Source organism: Alosa alosa, chromosome 1, assembly GCF_017589495.1.
Source record: "Alosa alosa isolate M-15738 ecotype Scorff River chromosome 1, AALO_Geno_1.1, whole genome shotgun sequence".
In the NCBI taxonomy this organism is placed as follows: Eukaryota; Metazoa; Chordata; class Actinopteri; order Clupeiformes; family Clupeidae; genus Alosa; species Alosa alosa.
The window spans coordinates 34,763,128-34,784,355 of record NC_063189.1 but is presented as its reverse complement, the minus strand read 5'-3'; the positions used below and the strand labels follow the sequence as shown (position 1 = coordinate 34,784,355).

Here is a 21,228-nt window from a genome sequence, read left to right as displayed (position 1 = left end):
GACAATTTTATTACCTCTTGACTCTTGACTACTCACCTTCGTCTTCCAGGGCGGGGAAACTACGAGCCCCTCTCAGGTCATAGATGTTCTCGTCTCGCTCGGAGGGGAGCTGGCTGGCTGACCAGGCTGCCCCAGGGCCAGTGTACTTGGGCACCGCCAGTGACCCACGGCCCCTTTTGGAGGGTGAGGACTTCAGAGCTGGGGGGTCAGGGGAAGAGTGTGTTAGAGAGTTAAAAGATAGAAGTTTCCTATCGTGTAAAGTCAAAAACTAGTATACATCGCACACTGGACGGTATATTTTGACTTTATTTGGTGTGAATAACACGTTTTGCAGTTTGCTTCATCAGCATCAGGTTTTCCTATCGTGTGTTTGTAGATTATGTAGATTGATGAGACAGCAGATGATACTCACAAGAGCTCTTCTTGAACACGTTACTGTTCATGAACTTCAAAAACCGCTCAGCATAGAAGCCAGGCCTGTGAACCGACACTGTGTCCTAAAATAGATAAACGAGAAGAGCACATGGGAAGAGAGAGAGTGAGTGAGAGAGAGAGAAAGAGAGAGAGAAGAAGGTGAGAGAAGTCAAAAGGTTGAATAAAGGAGCACTCAGGACACTGTCAAGGGTCAGTCCTGGGGGAGCGTGGACTCTGTGGCGTGTGCAGGTGCAGGTGTGGCGGCCGGCAGCTGCTGGCCTCACTCATGAATGCGGACATAAGGTTGGGAGAGTGGGATTAGCCAACAGGGTGCAGTGCAGCGCAGCAGTGCAGTCCACTGGGCCAGACAGATGGTGGCCTGCTGTAAATTATTTACACCTCTTGTTCTCTCTCTCAGGCGCTCCCTGAGGACACACCCCGCATCCATTTACCTGCTCCTTAGTGTCCTCTAACAGTCAACAAGCCATTGATGAGCAATCATTATCTCAGGCGAGATACAGTGGCTTACTCCTGTTGAGGCCAGAGATGTTCATATGGGATTCTCTGACTCCACTGCATTAACACTATGGCCACTATGGTGTTGCAAACGGCACAGAGGAAGAGCTTAGTTCATAAGAGATAGAACCCACCATTTCATAACACTGACATTTCATTTGACTATTTCATAACACTGACAGTCTAACATGTTCTGAAATGCTGGAGTTTTAGCTTTCCTTATTTAATGTTCTCTCTATAGCTCCCGTGTGGAGGCTCAGGAAGGCCTGGGCATTAGTAATCAGACTGCTGCCACTCCTTATGTAACATGATGCATTAAAACAGGACAACAGGACGGGCGGGCATTAGGTTGTGTCTGGAGGAGCTGGAGGCAGCAGGGCATGTCGACTCACTCACCCCGTCATGAACCAGCGCTTTCCATGTGTGCTCCAGCTTCTTAACGAGCCTGAGAGACAGACAAGCGCAGAGTCAGTCTTCTCACAGCGCAGCCTCCCCTCCAGCACAAAGCACACCTATCTACAGCCACTCTACAGGAGATGGACTGGACCATTATGTATTGGATTATTCTTGCACATTTAAAGGGTCAAGCAAATTAAATATTTTGTACAAGAGTTAAGCAAAGGGCCTCAGGACAGTTTAATTGCCATAGTTTTCTATTTAAAACATGTTACATAAAGTGGTACACTGCTTTAAATTGACAGCATCTTTGATGACAGCAGACCACCAATACAAGATTCTACTATCAGGGCTGGTAGACATTAACCCTGTAAAGATATATGTTACTTTATCGACAAGTGGAGGAGATTTGCTCCTTCTGTATTCTGTAGAGTACCTGTATGACTGTAGAATGTCAATGATGCCAATGAAGAGGAGGAGTCTCTCTCCTTTCCCACTGACAGCAGGAATTCCACCCATCCTACAGACAGAGAAAGAGAGAAAAGAGAGAGAGAGAGAGAGAGAGAGAGAGAGAGTGAGAGAGATGTTATGTTGTTCTAGGTCATCAGACTGCATCCTGATAGAGCTGTCCTAGCGTGGCCTCCTCCTTGACACCTCCCTGCCAGACTCACGTGTCCTCCGTGTCGATGGCCGCTCCGCAGGACGCGCCTCCCTGGATGGACTCCATGGCGGTGGAGTAGAGCGCGCGCTGGGGGGCCGGCCTCTTCTCGTCGCCGCTGCCCTGCGAGCCCTCCATCTGCTGCTCGCGCTCCGCCTGGTCCAGGTTGTGCACGCCCAGCAGCAAGCTGTAGTCCATGATCTTAAAGCTCTCCAGCACCTGGCACACAGCAGACCAGACACACTGGACATCAGAGCACTGCCACAGGGACTGGGTACGCAAAGACTGCAGGTCAAGATGAACCAGAATATATTCCTAATGATGTCTCCATGACCTCATTTCAAATTACAAAAAGAAAGTAGATAGGTAACACGCTTAAGTTTTGCTACAGAATATTCTGAAGGTAACTTAGGTTTTCATCTCATAGAATGCATTAAATAGTATGGAAGCATGGAAATGGATTTGATGGACAATGCTTATAAGTTATGCAATGTAAAGAAATCACACAAATCCTGTATTCCTGCCTGTACAGACAGCTTATATGAGGTCTATGTAGAACTTACATTCTGACTTCCTATTAATAAGCTTCTAATAACAGCCCTGCCAGCCGCAAGAGACTCAGTGGTCTCTACACCGCCACACTTTATTATTAATGTCAAGAACACTAACTTGAACATGACTTTTAACCAGTTATGGCTTAATGAAGACATACAGTTAATAATGCATTTTATTTATTTATGGGCGCCTTTCTCAACACTCAAGGTCACCTTACAAAATCAACAATAAAACACTCAATCCATTAAACAAGCAAGAAACTAAGCATTAGCAACACAACGTCAACATAGAGTACATTTCAAAATATAATGACAGACATTTGGTCTGTGAACTGTTGTCTGTGAGAGTGCAATACATGAAAGAGTAGAGCCTTGACTTCTCTCTTATTGGAATCCCTCATACCAAACAATAATAATAATAATAATAAAGCTTTATTTGTATAGCACCTTTCATACACAGAATGCAGCTCAAAGTGCTTTACATTTGAAACATGTAACACAATAATAGTCAGTCAGTCATTATCAATCACTTTTCTTTGCTGTTTATGTTATACTCAGCAACATATCAAAAATATAGAAAATGACGTCATAAGACTGGCAGCCTTAACCCTCTTACCCCCCACAAACGCCATATGGCAACTGTGGCAAGGGAAAAACTCCCATATTCCAGGAAGAAACCTTGAGCAGAACCTGACTTAATAGGGGAGCCCATCCGCTTCTGGCTGGCTGCGCCTCCAATAGTAGCAGATGTAGAATAATCTGAAAATGTAGTCTACAGGATAAGATGAGTTAACTAAAAGCTTTCCTGTACAGGTATGTTTTCAGATCTTTTTTAAAAATATTTACTGAACTCGCCTGCTTGATGTACAGAGGCAGGGTGTTCCATAGTTTTGGGGGGCATAATGGATAAAATCCCAGCTTCTCCACTTTGTTTGTGGAGCACTTTGGGTGCCATTAAAAGATTAGAATTGGATGATCTAAGTTTCCTTTGTGGTTGATAAGATATTAAAAGCTCAGAGATATATGAAGGTGCTATGCCATTCAGAGCTTTGTAAGTAATTAAACATAACCTTAAAATCAATTCTATAGGAAATAGGGAGCCAGTGCAGTTCAGCCAACACAGGGTGATGTGTTCTCTCTTCTTAGTCTTAGTTAAAAGTCTAGCCGCAGAGTTCTGTATGAGTGCCAATTTCTTTAGATGTTTTTTGGGAAGACCAGTGAAAAGTGCATTGCAGTAGTCTAACCTGCTAGTGATAAAGGCGTGAATTAGCTTTTCTGCATCTTGTTGAGTTAAAAAGGGCAGCACTTTGGCAATGTTTCTCAAGTGGAAATAGGCTGTCTGAGTAACTTTACTGATATGGGGCTTAAAACTTAACTCTGCATCTAAGATGACACCGAGGCTTGTTACTTTTTGGTTTGACCTGGTGTGCCAAGTTCCCCAGATTACTAAGAATAATATCTCGCTTTAGTTTTGGTCCAACCAGAAGTACCTCTGTTTTGTCATCATTTAGTTTCAAAAAGTTTTTGCTCATCCACTGATTAATGGAGGTTAGGCATGCAGTGAGGAGCAAAGGCCATCTAAGGTTAGTTGGCTCCCACAGAAAGATACAATTGGGTATCATTCTGGAAGCTGTGGAAGTTTACATTATGCTGACTTATGGCGTTTCCCAATGGGAGCATATATAGAGAAAATAGCAGGGGACCAAGGCAGCTCCCTGGCCACACCAAAAGGCAAGTCATGTTTTTCAGATACATGATCTCTAGACTGATATAAAATCTCTGCCAGTAATGTAGGTTTGAAACCAGTTTAGAGCATTATCAGAGAGACCCACCCACTTTGCAAGGCGGTGAATTGGGATGCTATGATCAATGGTGTCAAATGCCGCACTCAAATCCAGAAGAATAAGGATTGAGACTTTGTTTGAGTCGGTAGCTAGTCTGAGATCATTGACTATCTTTACTAGAGCCGTTTCTGTGCTGTGATTTGATCTAAAAACCTGATTGGAATTTTTCAAGGATACTGTTTTCGTTGAGGAAGGTATTTAACTGATTGCAAATTTTTTTTCAAGTACTTTGCTCAAAAAACGATAGATTTGATATATAGGCCTAGTTGCTCAGATTGGTATGGTCAAGTTTTTGACTTTTAAGTAAAGGTTTCACAACAGCGGTTTTAAAAGCAGTTGGAAATATACCTGTTTCTAATGAGGTATTTATTACCTTTGAGAAAAAAGGAGCTAAGCCTTCATATACTTTTTTGAGGAATGTAGTAGGGATTGGATCTAAAACACATGTTGAAGAGCCGGGTTTGAGTTATAATTTTACCAAGCTCAGATTGAGTAATAGTGCTAAAGGACCTTAATTTTGGGGGGCTGTTTTTGGGTGTACTATCAAACATATTACTTTGTGTTACCAATAGCCTCCCTTATAGAAATGACTTTGTTTTGAAGAAGTCTGCAAATTCTTCAGCATCTTAGAGAGGATGCCTGACTGAGTGTGTCAAAAGGTGTTTGATGCAATAGCCTATCAATGGTAGAGAACAACACCCTAGAGTTTCTACTGTTTTCAGCAATTACCTTAGAGAAGTGGTTCCTCCTCTCATTCGAATAGCTCTATTATAATTTGCAATTTTTCTTTTAGAATGGCATGGTGAACCTGTAACTTAGTTTTTCTCCATGTTCTCTCAGCTTTCCTACATGATCTTTTTTAGATCATGGATATTTTCGTTCATCCAAGGTGTCAGTTTTGCTACAGGGCCTTTTTTAGTCTTTAAGGGTGCCACTCTGTCAAGCAGAGCCCCTAATTCACGATTAAGAGCCTCTACCATTTGATCAATGGGATGATGTAAAATATCTAAATTTATGGAGTCTATAAGAGCTATGAACTGCTGTTCTGCTCTAATGTCCAAGAGTCGCGATTTGATTGCAATTTAGGGATGAATTTTTGGAGTATGTAGTACAATATTAAAAGATACACAATGATGATCAGACATATTTATATCATTTACTGATAAGTCTGTGACTTCTATCCCTCTGGAAATGACTAGATCGAGGGTGTTGCCAAGGTTGTGGGTGGGTCCTGTAACATGCTGCTTTAGCTCTAAACTGTCCAACACATTAAGGAACTTACTGTTTTTAGCATCAGTTGTCTTATTGACATGAATATTGAAGTCGCCATTTACAATTATCCCATCATAGCTAGTGATGATGAGCGACATAAGTTCAGAAAACTGGTAAAGAAAGCCAGTCCATAGTTTAGAGGGTGTATAAGGTTAATAGAAGTACAACTGGGTCAGCCTTCAGAGTGAGGCAATATACTCAAAGGAAGCGAATTAGCCAAAGTTGACTCGTGTGCAACTATATTTGTTTGAGAGAATGGAGGCAATTCCACCACCTCGTTTGCCTTGTCTAATTGAGTGGAAGAAATTATAATTTGGGGACAAGTCTCAACAAGAACAGCTTAGCTGTCTGAAGTCAACCAGGTTTCAACAAGAAACAGAAAATCCAATTTTTTCACTAATAAAATCATTGATTGCAAAGGTTTTGGTAGTAAGTGCACCTATATTTAGTAAACCCATGTTAGCTGAAAATGCCTCTGGCTTTTGAGGAATATGCTGAGGTATGGAAAGAATATTTGTTAGGTTTCTAGTTTTAAATTTGTCTTTTTTCTTTTTTACTATAACGTTGGTGAAATCAACGTTGGAATAGAACTATAAGCATAAGTCATGCTATTGCATGACACAGCTTGATCTATGGTAGTAGTATTGTATGTTACCCTGCAGAAAACATTCTCAGACCCATCCACATGTATAATGCCATTCAAATCAATACCTGGGGGGCGTGAATCTGTAATATTTTCTACAGAATGTCAATGTCTCAGTGTCAAACAAAGCACCAAGACAATTTCATCCATCCTTTAATTAAGTAGGACAGTCCATTACAGCCCTTGAGGCTATGAGAGGGACTAGTAATGAACTAGTGTTGAGAGTACAGAAATAAAGATGCACAAAAAGTAGCTCTTTTGATGATAAAAGTACGCTGAGACCAGAAGGGTTCCCTACACCAGGGAAGATCCAACATTAAAGCACTGGAGGAAATATTTACATTTCCTGTTAATTCCCACCACCATAGTAGGAATCCAGCCCCCCTCACCACCTCAATATGGTAAACATAAAACAACTATGTACAGATAGGGGTGGCCTCTCTTTGGTTAAAATTATTGAATTAATGCTTCTAAAAAGCCAACACATTGCTTACCAAGCAGTCTCTCTGCAGAGTCTTGGTCAGGGCATTGTAAGTGTCTGTGTCCAGCATGAGGCCTTCTGAGACATCCTGCATGAAGTCCAGATCTTTAAAGGTGGGCCTGGATTTCTCACGTTCCTTTTTGGAGGCCCGCCGCTTGTACGTGGAACCCTTGAGGTCAAACTTGAGGTGCATGCGGAACACGCGAGGCAGAACGTTGTTCATCACTACGATCCGGATGTTCTTCCCGCCAGACTGCACGCAGTACAAGCCGAAGAACTTGGGCAGCAGCGTACGAGGGTTCTGGTTCAGGTTCTGCGGGTTCCCCCAAAATGAAAAAGAGGAGTAAGAAACGGAAAACAAACAGCACCGGTAATAAAAGAGAAGAACAGTAGATTCAGCTGTTGTTTAAATTCCACGTTTCTTGTTTTGTTTATTTTGTCTTTGATACATATTTGTTTTACATTCTCAGCATATGAATTGCATTCTATGTCTCATTATGATTGATTAATAGGAAGTGACATCATATGGGTTAGGGTTTACACAGACACATTTATTGTTGTACACTGAGAAAGACTTGAGATGCCGACTCGCGGTCATGCTGGTACACAGCCGAGTCCAAAGTTTTATATTTGTGATCAATACTCTTAATCTTATCCTGGACTCATTTCCCTCTCAGTTTGTATGCAGTCAGCGAGGTATGTTTGTGTATTTATGATGCTTTATTTATTTGATTTATTTGCTCTTTTGATTGTGTGATTGGATTGTGTATTTATTGGGTTTTCCTACTGCTTTTAAACAATTCAAAGGTGGATTAAAGTGTGAAATTACACTTCAATTCAACCCAGAAAAAAACAAACATGTTATGTTAAGTATATTAAGTGAAACCATTCATGTAAATGCGAGTATATTTATACAATATTTCTCACAGAAAACACCAGCACCACCAAAACAGTCTGCCTTTAAGCACAGTTCCAAACATTCCTCTAACTGTTGGTGAACTGTTGGCTTTACAGCTTAATGTCTTCACATCAACATGTTGTCTTTCTTGAGTTTCCATTCTCCTCCACACTGTTTGGTGAACTGAATGAGCCATCCTTCCGTCCCAGGTACAGTAGGTATGCGAGTCACCTCAGGTGCCTTAAGCCTCCCAGTCAGGTGTGCTGTGCATGTCAGTGCCAGTGCTCTCTGTAGCCCTCCCTCTCTGCACTAAGCCTCGCTCACGTTAGGACGAGCTGTGGTCAGGGCACCGCACAGGACACATCTAGAGTCTCACACGATCTCCATCTTGCGCATGCGCACATATGCACGCACACATGCATGCACACAAGCACACTCACACACAGGAAATTAACTTAGAGGTGAGGGTGGGGTAACTCACCATGTAGTATCCAGGCAGCAGCTTCTGCAGAAACTCAGCCTCTTTGTGCATGACTGTTTTGATGATGAACTCGTCGTCCCTGGTTACGTAGAAGATGGAGCCGCTAGCACCAGGGTTAGAGAGCTCAATCAGAGGCTCATTGCACAGAGAGTACTGGCGGTTGGAAACCACAAACACACAGACAGATTGACAAATACAGAGAGAATGATTACCATTCATGCAAAGTCATTTCGGTGTGCACAATTTAATATCTATATCAATCTTGTCAGTTTGTAGTTTTAAAGCTAATGATTTTCACAAATTAATCTAGTTCTAGGATTTCCTACAACAGGTTTTACTATCACCACAGATGGCATTTACACACATACACCCCCCCACACACACCCACACCCACACACACACCACAACGATGTCTAAATTGAACAGTGGAGTCTGCTGTTTTCAGCCGGTGGTTTAAACAGGAAAGTATTAGTGCGTTAATCTCCATCTGGCGCAGGTAGAATGTGTGTGGGCTTATAAGAGAGCCATGTGCTCGCACTGTCTGAGGTGTGGCTGCCAGCGGCCAGCCAAACATCCACACAAATAATAGCACTCCAAAAAGGTACTCACATACCCAGCTTGCGGAATACAGTTATATATCCAGTTATAAACTGTCACAGTCTGTATCAGCATGAGCAAGATGTATTAAGAATATCCTCACAATTTTAAATCCCATGTACACCTGAACACAAACCTACAGCTCTCACCAACTGATGATGACTGTATGATGACTGAATGATAGCACTCAGGAGACAAGCCTTAAATGTCAGCATGTGTTTCATTCACTGCTCTGTGAAACTAGCACCTGACTAACTTGTCATCTCCAAAACTTCAGACCATAGGCGGAGTTTGACATTCGAGCCAGGGGGGCCAGACAAAAAAAATAAAAAATTAGACCTGGCCTACCACTTGGGGAACACAGCATGAGCACATATGGAGAAAACAAACAAAGATATATATAATTACATTGTAACAATTTAACAATTCGTCCTTATGAAATCTAATGCAGCACGGTTGTCTTGAAACAGGGGTGTCGCCTAGCTTAGCTCATAGAGTCTGGTTGCTGCACACTTTTGATAAATGAATCCACCGCCTCTAGCCTCATTTGCGCCACACTGATTGAATATTTTGTCAATTAAATAATGTAATGACCTGTTGCTATCTTGACATTTCTGTTTGCTATTAAAAACGAACTATATAGCCTAGTGTAACGGATGCCAGCTAGCTTACAGTAGCTGTGCTTGTGGAACGTTGGTAAACCTCCGACGCCTGAGTGCTGCTGGCATGTGAGCCACCTAGCAGAGTGGAGATTTAAATAACAAGATGCATCGGTTCATGTATGCTTAGCTTAAGGAGAACGAGTCATTGAAAACTCAAATTCGATTCTACAAAGGCAAAGTAAGTAAACTCCAAACTGTAGGCTATTGAGTGTAGGACAGACTTAAATCATAGCGAGAACTCCAAGAATCAAAGGAAGTGTTCACCTACAGTCTGATGTTAAGAAATAAATATTCATATTTTGCTGTAATCCAATTACACGGAAAAAAAAGTCATCCATCGCCATCAGTAGGCTAGATGGACAAAAAGTCACATTCACCAGCCAGTTCCAAACAGGTAAACAAGGCTTCACTTTGCTGTTTAAACAAAGTGGAATAAAAAGTCCAAATCTACACACAACGCAAAATCAATTAGTAAGCTGACAGGACATTTATATACATGGCATTTAGGCAACCTTTATGGCAACGTTGGCACGGCAAGATGTCCATACTAGTGCAACAGTAATTTTCGTTTTTTGCGTCCTGCATGCCTTGTCAGGTTGGCCGTAATGTCGCTTTCGATGTCTAGGATCGCAAGAGTAGAAAAACTGGCTGCTCCCAATCATCAACCGCAGCCTGTTCCTTATATTGTTGTTTTGTGTTATTTAATATCTGGTCATGCCAGACGTATTTCACTAATGCAATTACCCGTTTTCACCAGGGGGGGCAGTGCTCACCCCTGCCCCCCCACTAACTTTGCGTATGCTTCAGACACTGAAACGTCCTGCACCATCACATGAAAACAGCAGTGAAACAGCCTATCCTAACTGGCCATCTTGTGGCGCGAGTGAACTGACACACACACACACACACATACCATATTTTCCGGACTATAAGTCGCACCGGAGTATAAGTCGCACCAGTCAAAAAATGTTTCATGAAGAGGAAAAAAACATATATATAAATATATATATGTTGCACCTGAGTCGCAGGACTGGCCAAACTATGAAAAAAAGTGCGACTTATAGTCCGGAAAATACGGTACATACATACAAACATGCACAGACAAAGCACACAAGCATGCACACGCACACACACGCACACACACACACACACACACACACACACACACACACACACACACACACACACACACACTCACTCATTCCCAGACGGCAGACATCGCACCAGTGTACAGCAAGTCACACCCACACACACACACACACGCACGCCCGCCCACACAACACCCAACAGAGAGGCACCATGCTAGCCCTCTCTACCACGCCAGATGCCCACACCCAACAGAGTGGCACCATGCTAGCCCTCTCTGCCATGCCAGATGCCAACTCACTGTCCCTGTCTCCATCCTCCACTGAGTCAAGCTCTGGCACCCGCCGACCAAACAACCTTCCTCTCTTTGTTCCACAAGACACCAAACCACTCTGTGTCCTACACAAGGTCAACCTTTTCAAAAATGAGCCCAGCTTTCCATTTTCGCATTACTTGCCAACATTTCCGTCTACAACTACAATGTGCCAACCTTTTGAGCATGGTACAGGAACATCACCTGCGTGCCAACACCGCATCTCTGCCCTTCCTGTCTGGCACCACGTGATCACACAAGGCATGTCTGAGTCCATCTCTGATTACTGTAGTGGTGATTCTGCGGTCTGTGCTGTCTGGGTAAGGGGCAACAGTGGAACTGGAGGCTATTGAGAAGGTCGGAGGTTATGTTTAGATTTGCCTCACCAGGTAGTCATCAGGCCGAATGCCAAAGAGTTCACGGAAATAGCGGAATGCCAGGGGGGCGTAGGTCTTGAAACGGAAGTCTGGGAAATGATGGGCTGGGGTCAGATTGCTGCCCTCACTGGAGGAAGAGAGAGATGGAGAGAGAGAGAGAGGGAGAGAGAGACACAGAGAGATAGAGAGAGAGACAGAGGGAGAGAGAGAGAGAGAGAGAGAGACAGAGACAGAGAGAGAGAGAGAGAGACAGAGAGAGAAAGGAACATTACAATTACAAATATTTTATTTTGTGTACATAAAACACAATAATAGATCCACAAATACACACAAACACAAACACACACACACACAAACACACACAAACACACACCTTGGAAAGAAGATGCTTTCCACCACATAAAAGTCCTGCATGAGGACATCTCTCTCTGGCTTGGAGCTCAGGTTGCCCACTGTGTAGCCGATGCCAAGCTGGATGGCACCTTTCAGGGCAGAGGATGTGGTCTGCAGAGAGAACAACATTAGCACAAGGACTGACTGACCCTTATGAATGCACTGGTAAAAACTGTGAGTCATAAATGCTGACGGATTTTTCAGGGGTTCCAATCTCTTCTGATCTCCAAAACTATCTCCAAAGGTGATGATAAATGCATATGCACCAGGACTGATAAGAGGCCACATGGTCCACATGGTAAAGGTGAGATGTTGTTTATGTCTCCCACTCCAGGGCTGCTTACAGCAAGAGTGTTTCTCTAATGGGTTTATACTGTAGTTGTGGTACATAGTCACCCAGTGAGAGCTCTAAATAAATGCACATGAAATCAGGTCAGAATAGAGTGCAGAGGGAGAGTCCAACTGCTTTAGCTGTGACAGACGCTGGAGAACACACCTTCTTGTAGGTGGTCTCTCCTGAGGCATCCACTCTTCTGTGACCAATCTTCTTCTCCGGCCCGGAGCCAGGATGGCAGGATGATGAAGGCATCTAGAGAGAGAGAGAGAGAGAGAGAGAGAGAGAGAGAGAGAAAGGGAGTGTTTTTAAAGAGGAGAGGTTTTTAAGAGGGCCATCCATCAAATCAAGATTAAATGATCTTTTTACAGGTCACTTGAGGAAAGGACATTTTTGTTTTCAGTGCTGTGTTCATGAACTACCATCACTAAGGCAAAGTAAATGGCCAATGCACATTGTGTAACTATCCAACATTACAGTTTTCTGCACTTTTACACCAAAGAGAACAGGGCAGGCTGGGCTTACCTCTGTTATATAGGCCTTTTTAGCCGCCTCTGAAAGAAAAAGAAACAAGGAGAAAGCATGAGACAGCCCTTCAGCTCCCTTCCATGACACATTACGGATGCTGCGTCTGTGAGCACTGTGTGTGAATGGGCTAGTGCATATTATCACAAAGAATGGAGGCTTGCATCTGAAATGTTTTTTTTGCGATTTCAATGCAGAGCAGAGGATGCTGTGTTGTGCATTTTGTGCAACGGTCCATCACACACATATACACAGACTCACACTCACACTTACTATAACAGAGGTAAGCCCAGCCTGCCCTGTTCTCTTTGGTGTAAAAGTGCAGATTGTGTAACTATCCAACATTACAGTTTTCTGCACTTTTACACCAAAGAGAACAGGGCAGGCTGGGCTTACCTCTGTTATATAGGCCTTTTTAGCCGCCTCTGAAAGAAAAAGAAACAAGGAGAAAGCACAAGACAGCCCTTCAGCTCCCTTCCATGACACATTACGGATGCTGCGTCTGTGAGCACTGTGTGTGAATGGGCTAGTGCATATTATCACAAAGAATGGAGGCTTGCATCTGAAATGTTTTTTTTGCGATTTCAATGCAGAGCAGAGGATGCTGTGTTGTGCATTTTGTGCAACGGTCCATCACACACATACACACAGACTCACACTCACACTCACATACACACACTTTGCAGTGGATGAATGCTATGAATGCTGAGAATAGCACTTAGTATGTAGAGGAAAGTCCATGGCAAATTAAAACTAAGATAAAAGCTCTGCACTAGCAGCAGTCGGGTCTAATGAGATGCTCAGACTACTGTGGCAGTGGCTCACCAACAATTTTACTGTAAGCATGGGCAGTGCAATTCCTGACAGACTAGCTTAACAAATACTGCAGTCTAATAAGCAATGAACACTAGGGCTGTGTAACAATTAAACAGGTAAATTAAACCATTTAAATAATCTAATAAATATCTACTTGGTATTTTTTTTTGACAGATATTGCAATTGTGGTAGTTGAAGTCAAGCTTCAGCTCAATATTCACTATATGATTTATTTACAACATCGGATGTAGCACTACAACTACAAGAGAACATAAAATATGAATTGCTCTATCTATCAATCCAAGTATAAGAATGAAAATATTCTAATGGGTTCCAAAATGAAGGCCTATTCAAATGACTCTTGTCTTACTGGGTAAGATCAGCACTATTTCTGCTAGCCTGTTTACATTCATTGTACTGCTACCTGTGGTGCTTTTTCGAATTCATCGTGTTGTCCTGGGAGAGAAGTATCTTTCTTTGTATGTGTGTTTATTTGTTGCATTGCTTCTGGTAAATCTGAAACACTTACAATAACAAATAATCAAAGGGCTACTCTTCATCTGCACTAAATCTTCTGCCATTTCTACTTAAGCAGCCGTTTCTCTGTACTTCTGATTGGTCAGCGTGAGCGTCTTTCACACTGAGGACAACATGAATTCAAAAACCATAGAGGCAACATGACTGACCACTGGGTCAGGGTTGCGAGCCGAATGATGAATTTGCCTTTGGGATTTACTAATGGCATCAGTTCAAACCGCTTCATTGTAAAAACGATTAAATGTTCAACACTAGTGAACACTCAAATATGGAACCAGTTTCAGACTGCAGTCAGTGATTAATGGATTTCAGCATGCAAACTATATCCAGAGAGAGTGAGCATAATATACATTAATACAAAGAAATAATGGTCGAGAGAGGCAGAATGTAGATACAGATACAATGACAGATACAATGACAAAGGAATCAGTCCTTCTGGTGGTAACTACAGCCAGAGCTGTTGTATTTTACACTGTTCTTTTCCGTCTCAGCATAAATAAACACCAAATATAATGGTCATTCAGTTTGCAAAGTAATAATCAATCATCAACGCTTATTTGTAGCATAAATGCAGTATTAGTGGAGGCCAACAGCTAAATGCCTCAGCTGCCAGCTCTCCACATTTCAACAGCCACTTAAAAATGTAAATTCTCTGATCACTTTTTTCCATAAACCACAAACCTCTCATGTGTCATCTGCTAACCTAACCTCAAAACTATTTGGGACAGTTCTCTGTAGAATAGCTGCTATCCCTCTGCAACTAGTAAAAACTGCCCTGGAATAGACTCTGGTTCTGAAGTTTGCTTACTCTGAAGTTTGACTTTTTCTCCAACACCAATATCTCCTAGCACTCCCAGTCTCTTCACTATTCTAGTGGAAGTGATGTAAGTGGTAACCAAATCTGGACACAGGTGTCAGCTGAACTCCTTGGATGGAGACACATGAAACACACAAGTGTAAATGGCAATGCGTCTCTGCTGTCCACTCGGGATCTGATTGCTCAAGACATATAAAACCAAGTGTAAATGTAAACTAGATGTACCGCATAGCGGTACAAAATATGACCGCCGCTCAGTCCTGTACATCTGTTCCGCGAAAATAAATCACACTTCAATTTGTCTCCATATTTTACTCCATCCCCCACTCTTGAAACTTTTGTGTATGCTTGTTTGGCATGCCTGAGTGTGTGTGTGCAGCTGCACAGAAAGTACCCTACTGGTGCTGAAAAGGTGAATAGATTGTAGAATAGCCAAAGAAGATGTAGAATTGTTATAAAACCTTTAAAATCTCTAAACAATCACAAGTAGGGCAGTTCATCACAGTTCATCCATTGCAACTGGATTGATGAAAGGTCACTTACACCTGTAGGCTACATTGTATTTGGGAAAAGCAAAAGGTATCAGCATAATGTTATTTATTTATTTATTTTTTATGTATTTATAAACAAAACATCTCTGTCAGTTCCATGCCGTTTTCAACAGCTATCAAAAACAAAGGTCATTTTTGGATGGATGTTTTTTTTTTGTGAATGTTTCTTCTTCTACATAAGATTTTAAGTAATCTTTAGTTCATGTAATACTTTATTGTCAATGCACAAATTAAGTAACAGTAGTCTGAAACGTTATTGTTAATGCACAAATTAAGTAACAGTAGCCTAGTCTGAAACGAAATGCTGTTTTACATCTAACCAGTGGTGCAAATAACTGACATGTCCAAATGGGCCTTGATGAAATGCGTCGCTAGACTGTTCATACACATTTTAACGGGCCAAAGTTGAAGAGCTTTTGTCCGTTATTGTTAGTGCAAATATAGGCTGATTCATGTTCCCTTGCATTGTTTAACTGAGGTCCATGGCTAGTCTGGCTTTCATCAGACCAAGCTCAATCTTTTAAGAAATCAAAAATAAATAGCGGGCAGATCAGGCTGGGTTCACCCAGCCTAGTCCATAGGCACCGATATTGTTTAATTTTCCGATTGAGATATACACGCTCTGGCTATTCTAAATGCAAAAATGCATCAGGGGAGTTATGACAAAACGGTAACTAACAAACTAGATCCTAATAGAAAGTTGTTAGCTTCCCTAAGCTACAGGTAGGATTATAAGGTAGGCCTATTGACAACATAAATTGTCAATAGGCTATGCTGGCGACACAAATAAAATCTCCTTTGAAACCAATGGCTTACGCCTTACAGTATCAAGCGGACTTAAACTGTCATATCGTGGCGAAAAGTTGTAATAACATTCACGCAGCTCCATGAGTCAAGGAAAGCGAATGAAGTAGCCACTTCTAAATGGGACCCACTACACAGTAGCTTAAGGTGTTTTGCTAAAGCAGCCATAATGAAATGAAGGTGTCATTGTTTGGATACTTCACACACGCGTGCTTTTTTAATTTCACAGACTACAACTACCAAGCTGTAATCAAAGCACATCGATTCCCCTCTCACACCCTGCACGCGACTTAAAACAAAATAAACAGGCGTCTCAGTCTCCACGATGTATAGGCAAAACTGTATCAGACCGATTGTAACGTTGGTAAATCTTCCATTGCACAGAATGATTTTGTAGCACGTGCAATAAATGACAGTCGAAGATACAAACAGTGCTGCTATACATTTGCTTGGTATAACCGCATTTATAGTTTTCTACAAATGCAATAAATCAAATGCCTCCATCACTCAACCAACGCTAACGGTAACATTACCTATAGGTCCTTATTGATATTACAAGATTAACGTATCCTGCAGTAAAACCAAGCATGTCCGATAAACATCCTCAGATTTATTTCGGCTTCAAGAAGAAATGGGAATTACACTTCATGTGAACATCGTCCCTATCCTTATTAGATGTTCGCTGCGGTAAATTACAGTCCTTGTATGAAGCGTCCATTGTTTTTCCAACCCACTTTTAACTTCCAACAAAATTACGTCTCACTGTAACGATCGCCATCTAGTGGACAAAGCGACTACTTCTCGCCAATACTGAAAATGCAGCCATGATGATGATGATGAATATTTATTTTGGCTTTTTTTTTTAATCCTACTGATTTTCATTTTTTTTTACCGGGGCAAATCACAAATGAGTGATTATGAGCCAGGTTGATGTGGGCCCTTGAGACGAACATACCATAAAAGATTCACAGAGAACTGTGTCTGCCCTCCTTCGGGGGTCCAGTCCAGCGGGGGCTGCAGATGAAAACGAAAAAATGACGGTTCCATGCTATCCATGTGGGGTACATGCTCACCAAGTTTTTGTGTACCCGGTCTTTCAGTGTCCGGGAATCCTTGTTGGTGTGCGCCACTAAATGTACACATAAATTATTTTATTGTAAGGCCCCCCATGAACGAAAGTACACAAAACTTGGCATGCATTCAGAGGGTGTCATAATGATCCTACACTTTTAATTTCGTGCAGTTTTGACCTTGTCAGCCAGAGATATTGAGATGAAAACACCTAATGTTTTGCTTTTTAAATTTTTAACTAGGTGGCGCTATACATGAAATAAGTGGTAATGGGATGGGTTGACATGCCCCCCTTAAGACCAACATACAAAAAAAAGGTGGACCTCCTAGGCCCTACGGTTCTCGAGATATTCACAGAAAACTGTCTCCGGCCACCTACAGGCCAGTTGGTGTATAGTAACATAAATTAATTTATTGTGTGGCCCCCATGAACGGAATTCCACAAAACTTGGCGTGCATACAGAGGGTGTCATAATGATCCTACACTTCCAATTTCGTGCAGTTTTGACTATGTTAGGTCACAGATACCTTCAATTACACCACCTCATTTTTTACTTTTTTGTGTTTAACTAGGTGGCGCTTTATACATGAAATGAGTGGTTATGGAATGGGTTGACATGGCCCCTTGAGATCAACATACAAAAAAAAAATGGTCCTCCTAAACCCTACGGTTTTCGAGATATTCACAGAAAACTCAGGTCTGCCCTCTACCCTCCTTTCGGGGGTCCAATTCAGGGGGGCTACAGATCAAAACGAAAAACGATGGTTCCATGCTATCCATGTGGGGTTACATGTCCACCAAGTTTAGGTACCCCCGGTCTTTCAGTGTCCCGGGAATCATTGACGGAAATTTGGGCATCGCGTAAAAAAAAAAAAAAAAAAAAAAAAAAAAAAAAAAAAAAAAAAAAAAAACCTGATATATGACTATATGGCTGCTTGCGGCGGTCATAATTACTACTGTAAATTACTAATGTTTTCACTACTGTTTTACTGCTACACTGTTTTTCATGCTATATTAGCACACATGATCAATGGCTGCGGTCAGGCTTCTGATACAATACAGAATGAATGAATGGCTATAACCCTATTACCTCAACCTGTTCTTGCACTGAAATAGTTTTTTATTTTACCTTGTCTACATTACACTTTACTCTCCTATTTGTCTATATTATTTATGCTGGTCTCTAGACCTTACTCTTGCACTGTTGCACTGTTAGACTAATGTTGGACTACTTTTTGCACCTCCACCATGACACTCACTCTCTTGAGCACCTTGCCAGGCACACATAACTAAGGACTATGGTTGGACTACTGTTTGCACCTTCATCATGACACTCACTCCCTTTAGCACCTCACCAGTCCCGGCCCTGTCACTACAAGCGTCTTATGCTTGATCACCCTCAAGCACATTGGACTTTCTTAATTTAAAGGGACACCAGACAACATTTTTGTGTTAATTACTCATCTTCGTAAGTCGGTATATGGTTAAATGACTCATTACGGGGCGAATGAAGACTCTCTCGTCCGCCCCTACTGCCTGTAGGCAGAATATCCCGCTTGCAAGTTTGGTGTATCGTACCCGCCGACCGAAGCAGGATCAGTTTACAGCACAGAGGCAGGCTAACGAAACGCTAGAGATTGTTGCAAACGTGTGTATAATGGCAGAGCCGGTGAAGAAGCAGCGAAAACCCTTGACGGAAGATGCAAAGAAAAAGAAAAGAGCTTCAGACCTATCTATCTATCTAAATAGGGTCTCTCTGAGATGAATTCAGAAAAATAAAATGACCAATCCAGAGCCAAAGAGGTCATTTCTGCCAATGGTTCAGTACCTGTGTCCAATGACAAGACAAATGCAGCACAGATGACACATACAGGAACCCTCTCTGTGTCCCATGTCCCAGTGCGTTACCGTTGACATATGACTCTGCTGTCAGTGCTGGACCAGACACTGGAGAGTGTTTCAGTCACACAGAACAGCCTCATGAAAGCTGCATAACACCAGCACTTGCTGATGGAGGCCATGTACGGCCTAAGCACCAACTCCCACTCTCTTGGCTGTGACATTATCCAGGATCCGTGCACACAACCACACACACACACACACACACACACACAATCCGTGACTAGGCACAGAGCATGTTGGCCTATGGGCCACACACCCAACACAAACACACCCCATCACGAACACACACACAAACATGCTCAGAACCGTGACTTGTCTTGTCTTCCCCCGCACAGCCCCATGCTATGGAGATGTGCCCGCGCCCACCACAGAAACAGTAAACAGAGCCGGCAGGTCCAGTCTCCACCACCTTCCCAGGAACTGTAAATATTCACCTCCATCTGCTCTTGGCTCACCCCAACACCAACACCACCCCCCCCACCCCAACACCAACACCCCCCCCCCCACCACCACACAGGCCCTGGCTGCTGGCTCCAATGGCCATCCACGCTCCACGCAGGGCCTGTGGAACCGCCGGAGCCAGATGCATGCTAGGGAAGAGCCTATTGCCTGGCAGAGAGACCTGCTGCCGTCATGTCCATGTTCTCCTGGGCCGCTGCCACTCCAGCTTCATGCCAGGCTAAGTAGCACCAGCGTGTCTATAAAATTACTAGCTTTGTGATTACATGGGGAGAAAACTCCTAATAGGCTGAGATCTGGACTGAATCGAGAGCAGGTTTTGAATGAGTAAATATTTACATAAAGGAGCAGGATGATGCAGGTGCATCATGCTGTGGCAGATGTGTCTCAGAGTGCAAAGTCTATTTCGTCGCAACCAGATGTCCGCAATAATACACGAAACTGGCAGCCCTGGTTTCGCCTCTCAACTGCTCCATTCTCCCTCAATCATTCACAGCTGTGGACAAATCAACAAAACTGCGGCTTGGCTCTGATCCAGTGACTGGGAGTGTGATGTTCTGGCTCAGGCATCATGCATGCTTGAGAGTAAACTGGCCGACTACAAGGCAAAACAGCAAACACATCTAAGGCCAACACACTTCCATTCACATGCCTCATACAATACTGAAATCTTACAGTTTACCTGACTGTGTTTTAGTCCTGCGCGAGCACCATATGACTATACAGTACTGTAACTCTGCTTGTACCCCAACTCTCCATGTATTCTTTCAGAAAGCGCTGAAGAACAGGTCTTGCCTGTAACCACCGCCAGCCAGGCAGATATGGACTCAATGTCAGTGCCTCCAAACATCAATTAGAAAGACCCTTTAATAAGCTATTCAGCCCAGCTTGCCTTTAAACTCGACAGTCAGATCAGATATTGAACTGCATTAATAAATATCAAAATGATGCAGGCCCCTCTGAATGCACCAGTAATGTGCCAGCCAGCCAGCAGGCTCTCACAAAAGATAAGGCCGACATGAAAGACCTTTAAACTGTGAAGAGGGGGATGCGGATTACATAAGACATTTTAGCAAAACAACTCCAGTGTTAAAGCACCAGTGTGTAAAGATGAAAGCTGCAGAAGCTACAAAAGATTAAACTGCAGAACAATCTAGAATCACAGAGGCAGCAGTAATCACAGAAGCCTGGAGTTCTCACCCACGCAGTCGCTATCCTCCCGCAATCCACCCAAGGGGCTGTTTGCGCCTCTCTCAGACACAGTCACCGCGTAAAAGCACAGAGGAAATACAATGAAGCTCAAATGTCACCAGGATCCCACCACCGTGCCTGCTGCCTGTCGCCCAGGGTTTGTGTGGCTCTCTTCTATTTGTGGACAAATCAGGGATGAGAAGGAGAAACCTTCAATTGGATTGACAGCGGCTCTAATCTGGCCCCACAGCCGCTGTGCAAGACAACAGGTGTCCCATGGTGACCTGAAGCTCCTGCTGGCCAATCGGAAAGCTCAGATTAAGGCTGGTGCCCGCCCAGGAGACTCCAGGGGCAAAAAGGAGCCGAGTGCCAGCTCTGAAGGGGCAAGGGCACTGAAGGAGAGACGCTCGTTAGCAGCACAAGCTCATTATACACACAGGCCCTCAGCATCTAGTGCCAGCTCTGCCAGAGCAGAATGCAGGAGAAGTGGAGAACATTCTAGAACAGTGGAGGAGCAAAACTCATTCCTTAACAATACGTTTAAGTAACTGTGGCCAAAGACTGTGCGTTCTTAAGACAAGTACAATCTTAATTTGAACTGAATGAAACGAGAGACATGTTGTATGACACTTATG

The 21,228-nt window shown here is 42.9% G+C and overlaps 1 protein-coding gene across 7 annotated transcripts in view; it reads right to left on the bottom strand.

Moving 5' to 3' along the window:
* pip5k1cb (phosphatidylinositol-4-phosphate 5-kinase, type I, gamma b) overlaps window positions 1-21,228 on the bottom strand; it is a 38,955-nt gene that overhangs the window by 9,721 nt on the left and 8,006 nt on the right. For 5 of the 7 annotated variants that reach the window (XM_048253757.1, XM_048253753.1, XM_048253755.1 and 2 more), the window contains exons 2-12: window positions 12,841-12,869; window positions 12,082-12,174; window positions 11,566-11,696; window positions 11,202-11,319; window positions 8,158-8,310; window positions 6,792-7,091; window positions 1,998-2,203; window positions 1,763-1,846; window positions 1,327-1,375; window positions 413-497; window positions 37-198 (exon numbers count right to left, since the gene is read on the bottom strand). In XM_048253757.1, coding sequence (XP_048109714.1) covers window positions 37-198; window positions 413-497; window positions 1,327-1,375; window positions 1,763-1,846; window positions 1,998-2,203; window positions 6,792-7,091; window positions 8,158-8,310; window positions 11,202-11,319; window positions 11,566-11,696; window positions 12,082-12,174; window positions 12,841-12,869 — 1,410 coding nt within the window. Of the gene's footprint in view, window positions 1-36; window positions 199-412; window positions 498-1,326; window positions 1,376-1,762; window positions 1,847-1,997; window positions 2,204-6,791; window positions 7,092-8,157; window positions 8,311-11,201; window positions 11,320-11,565; window positions 11,697-12,081; window positions 12,175-12,444; window positions 12,473-12,840; window positions 12,870-20,602; window positions 20,846-21,228 lie in introns of those variants that run through there. The other 2 variants (XM_048253759.1, XM_048253758.1) reach the window with 2 other exon arrangements.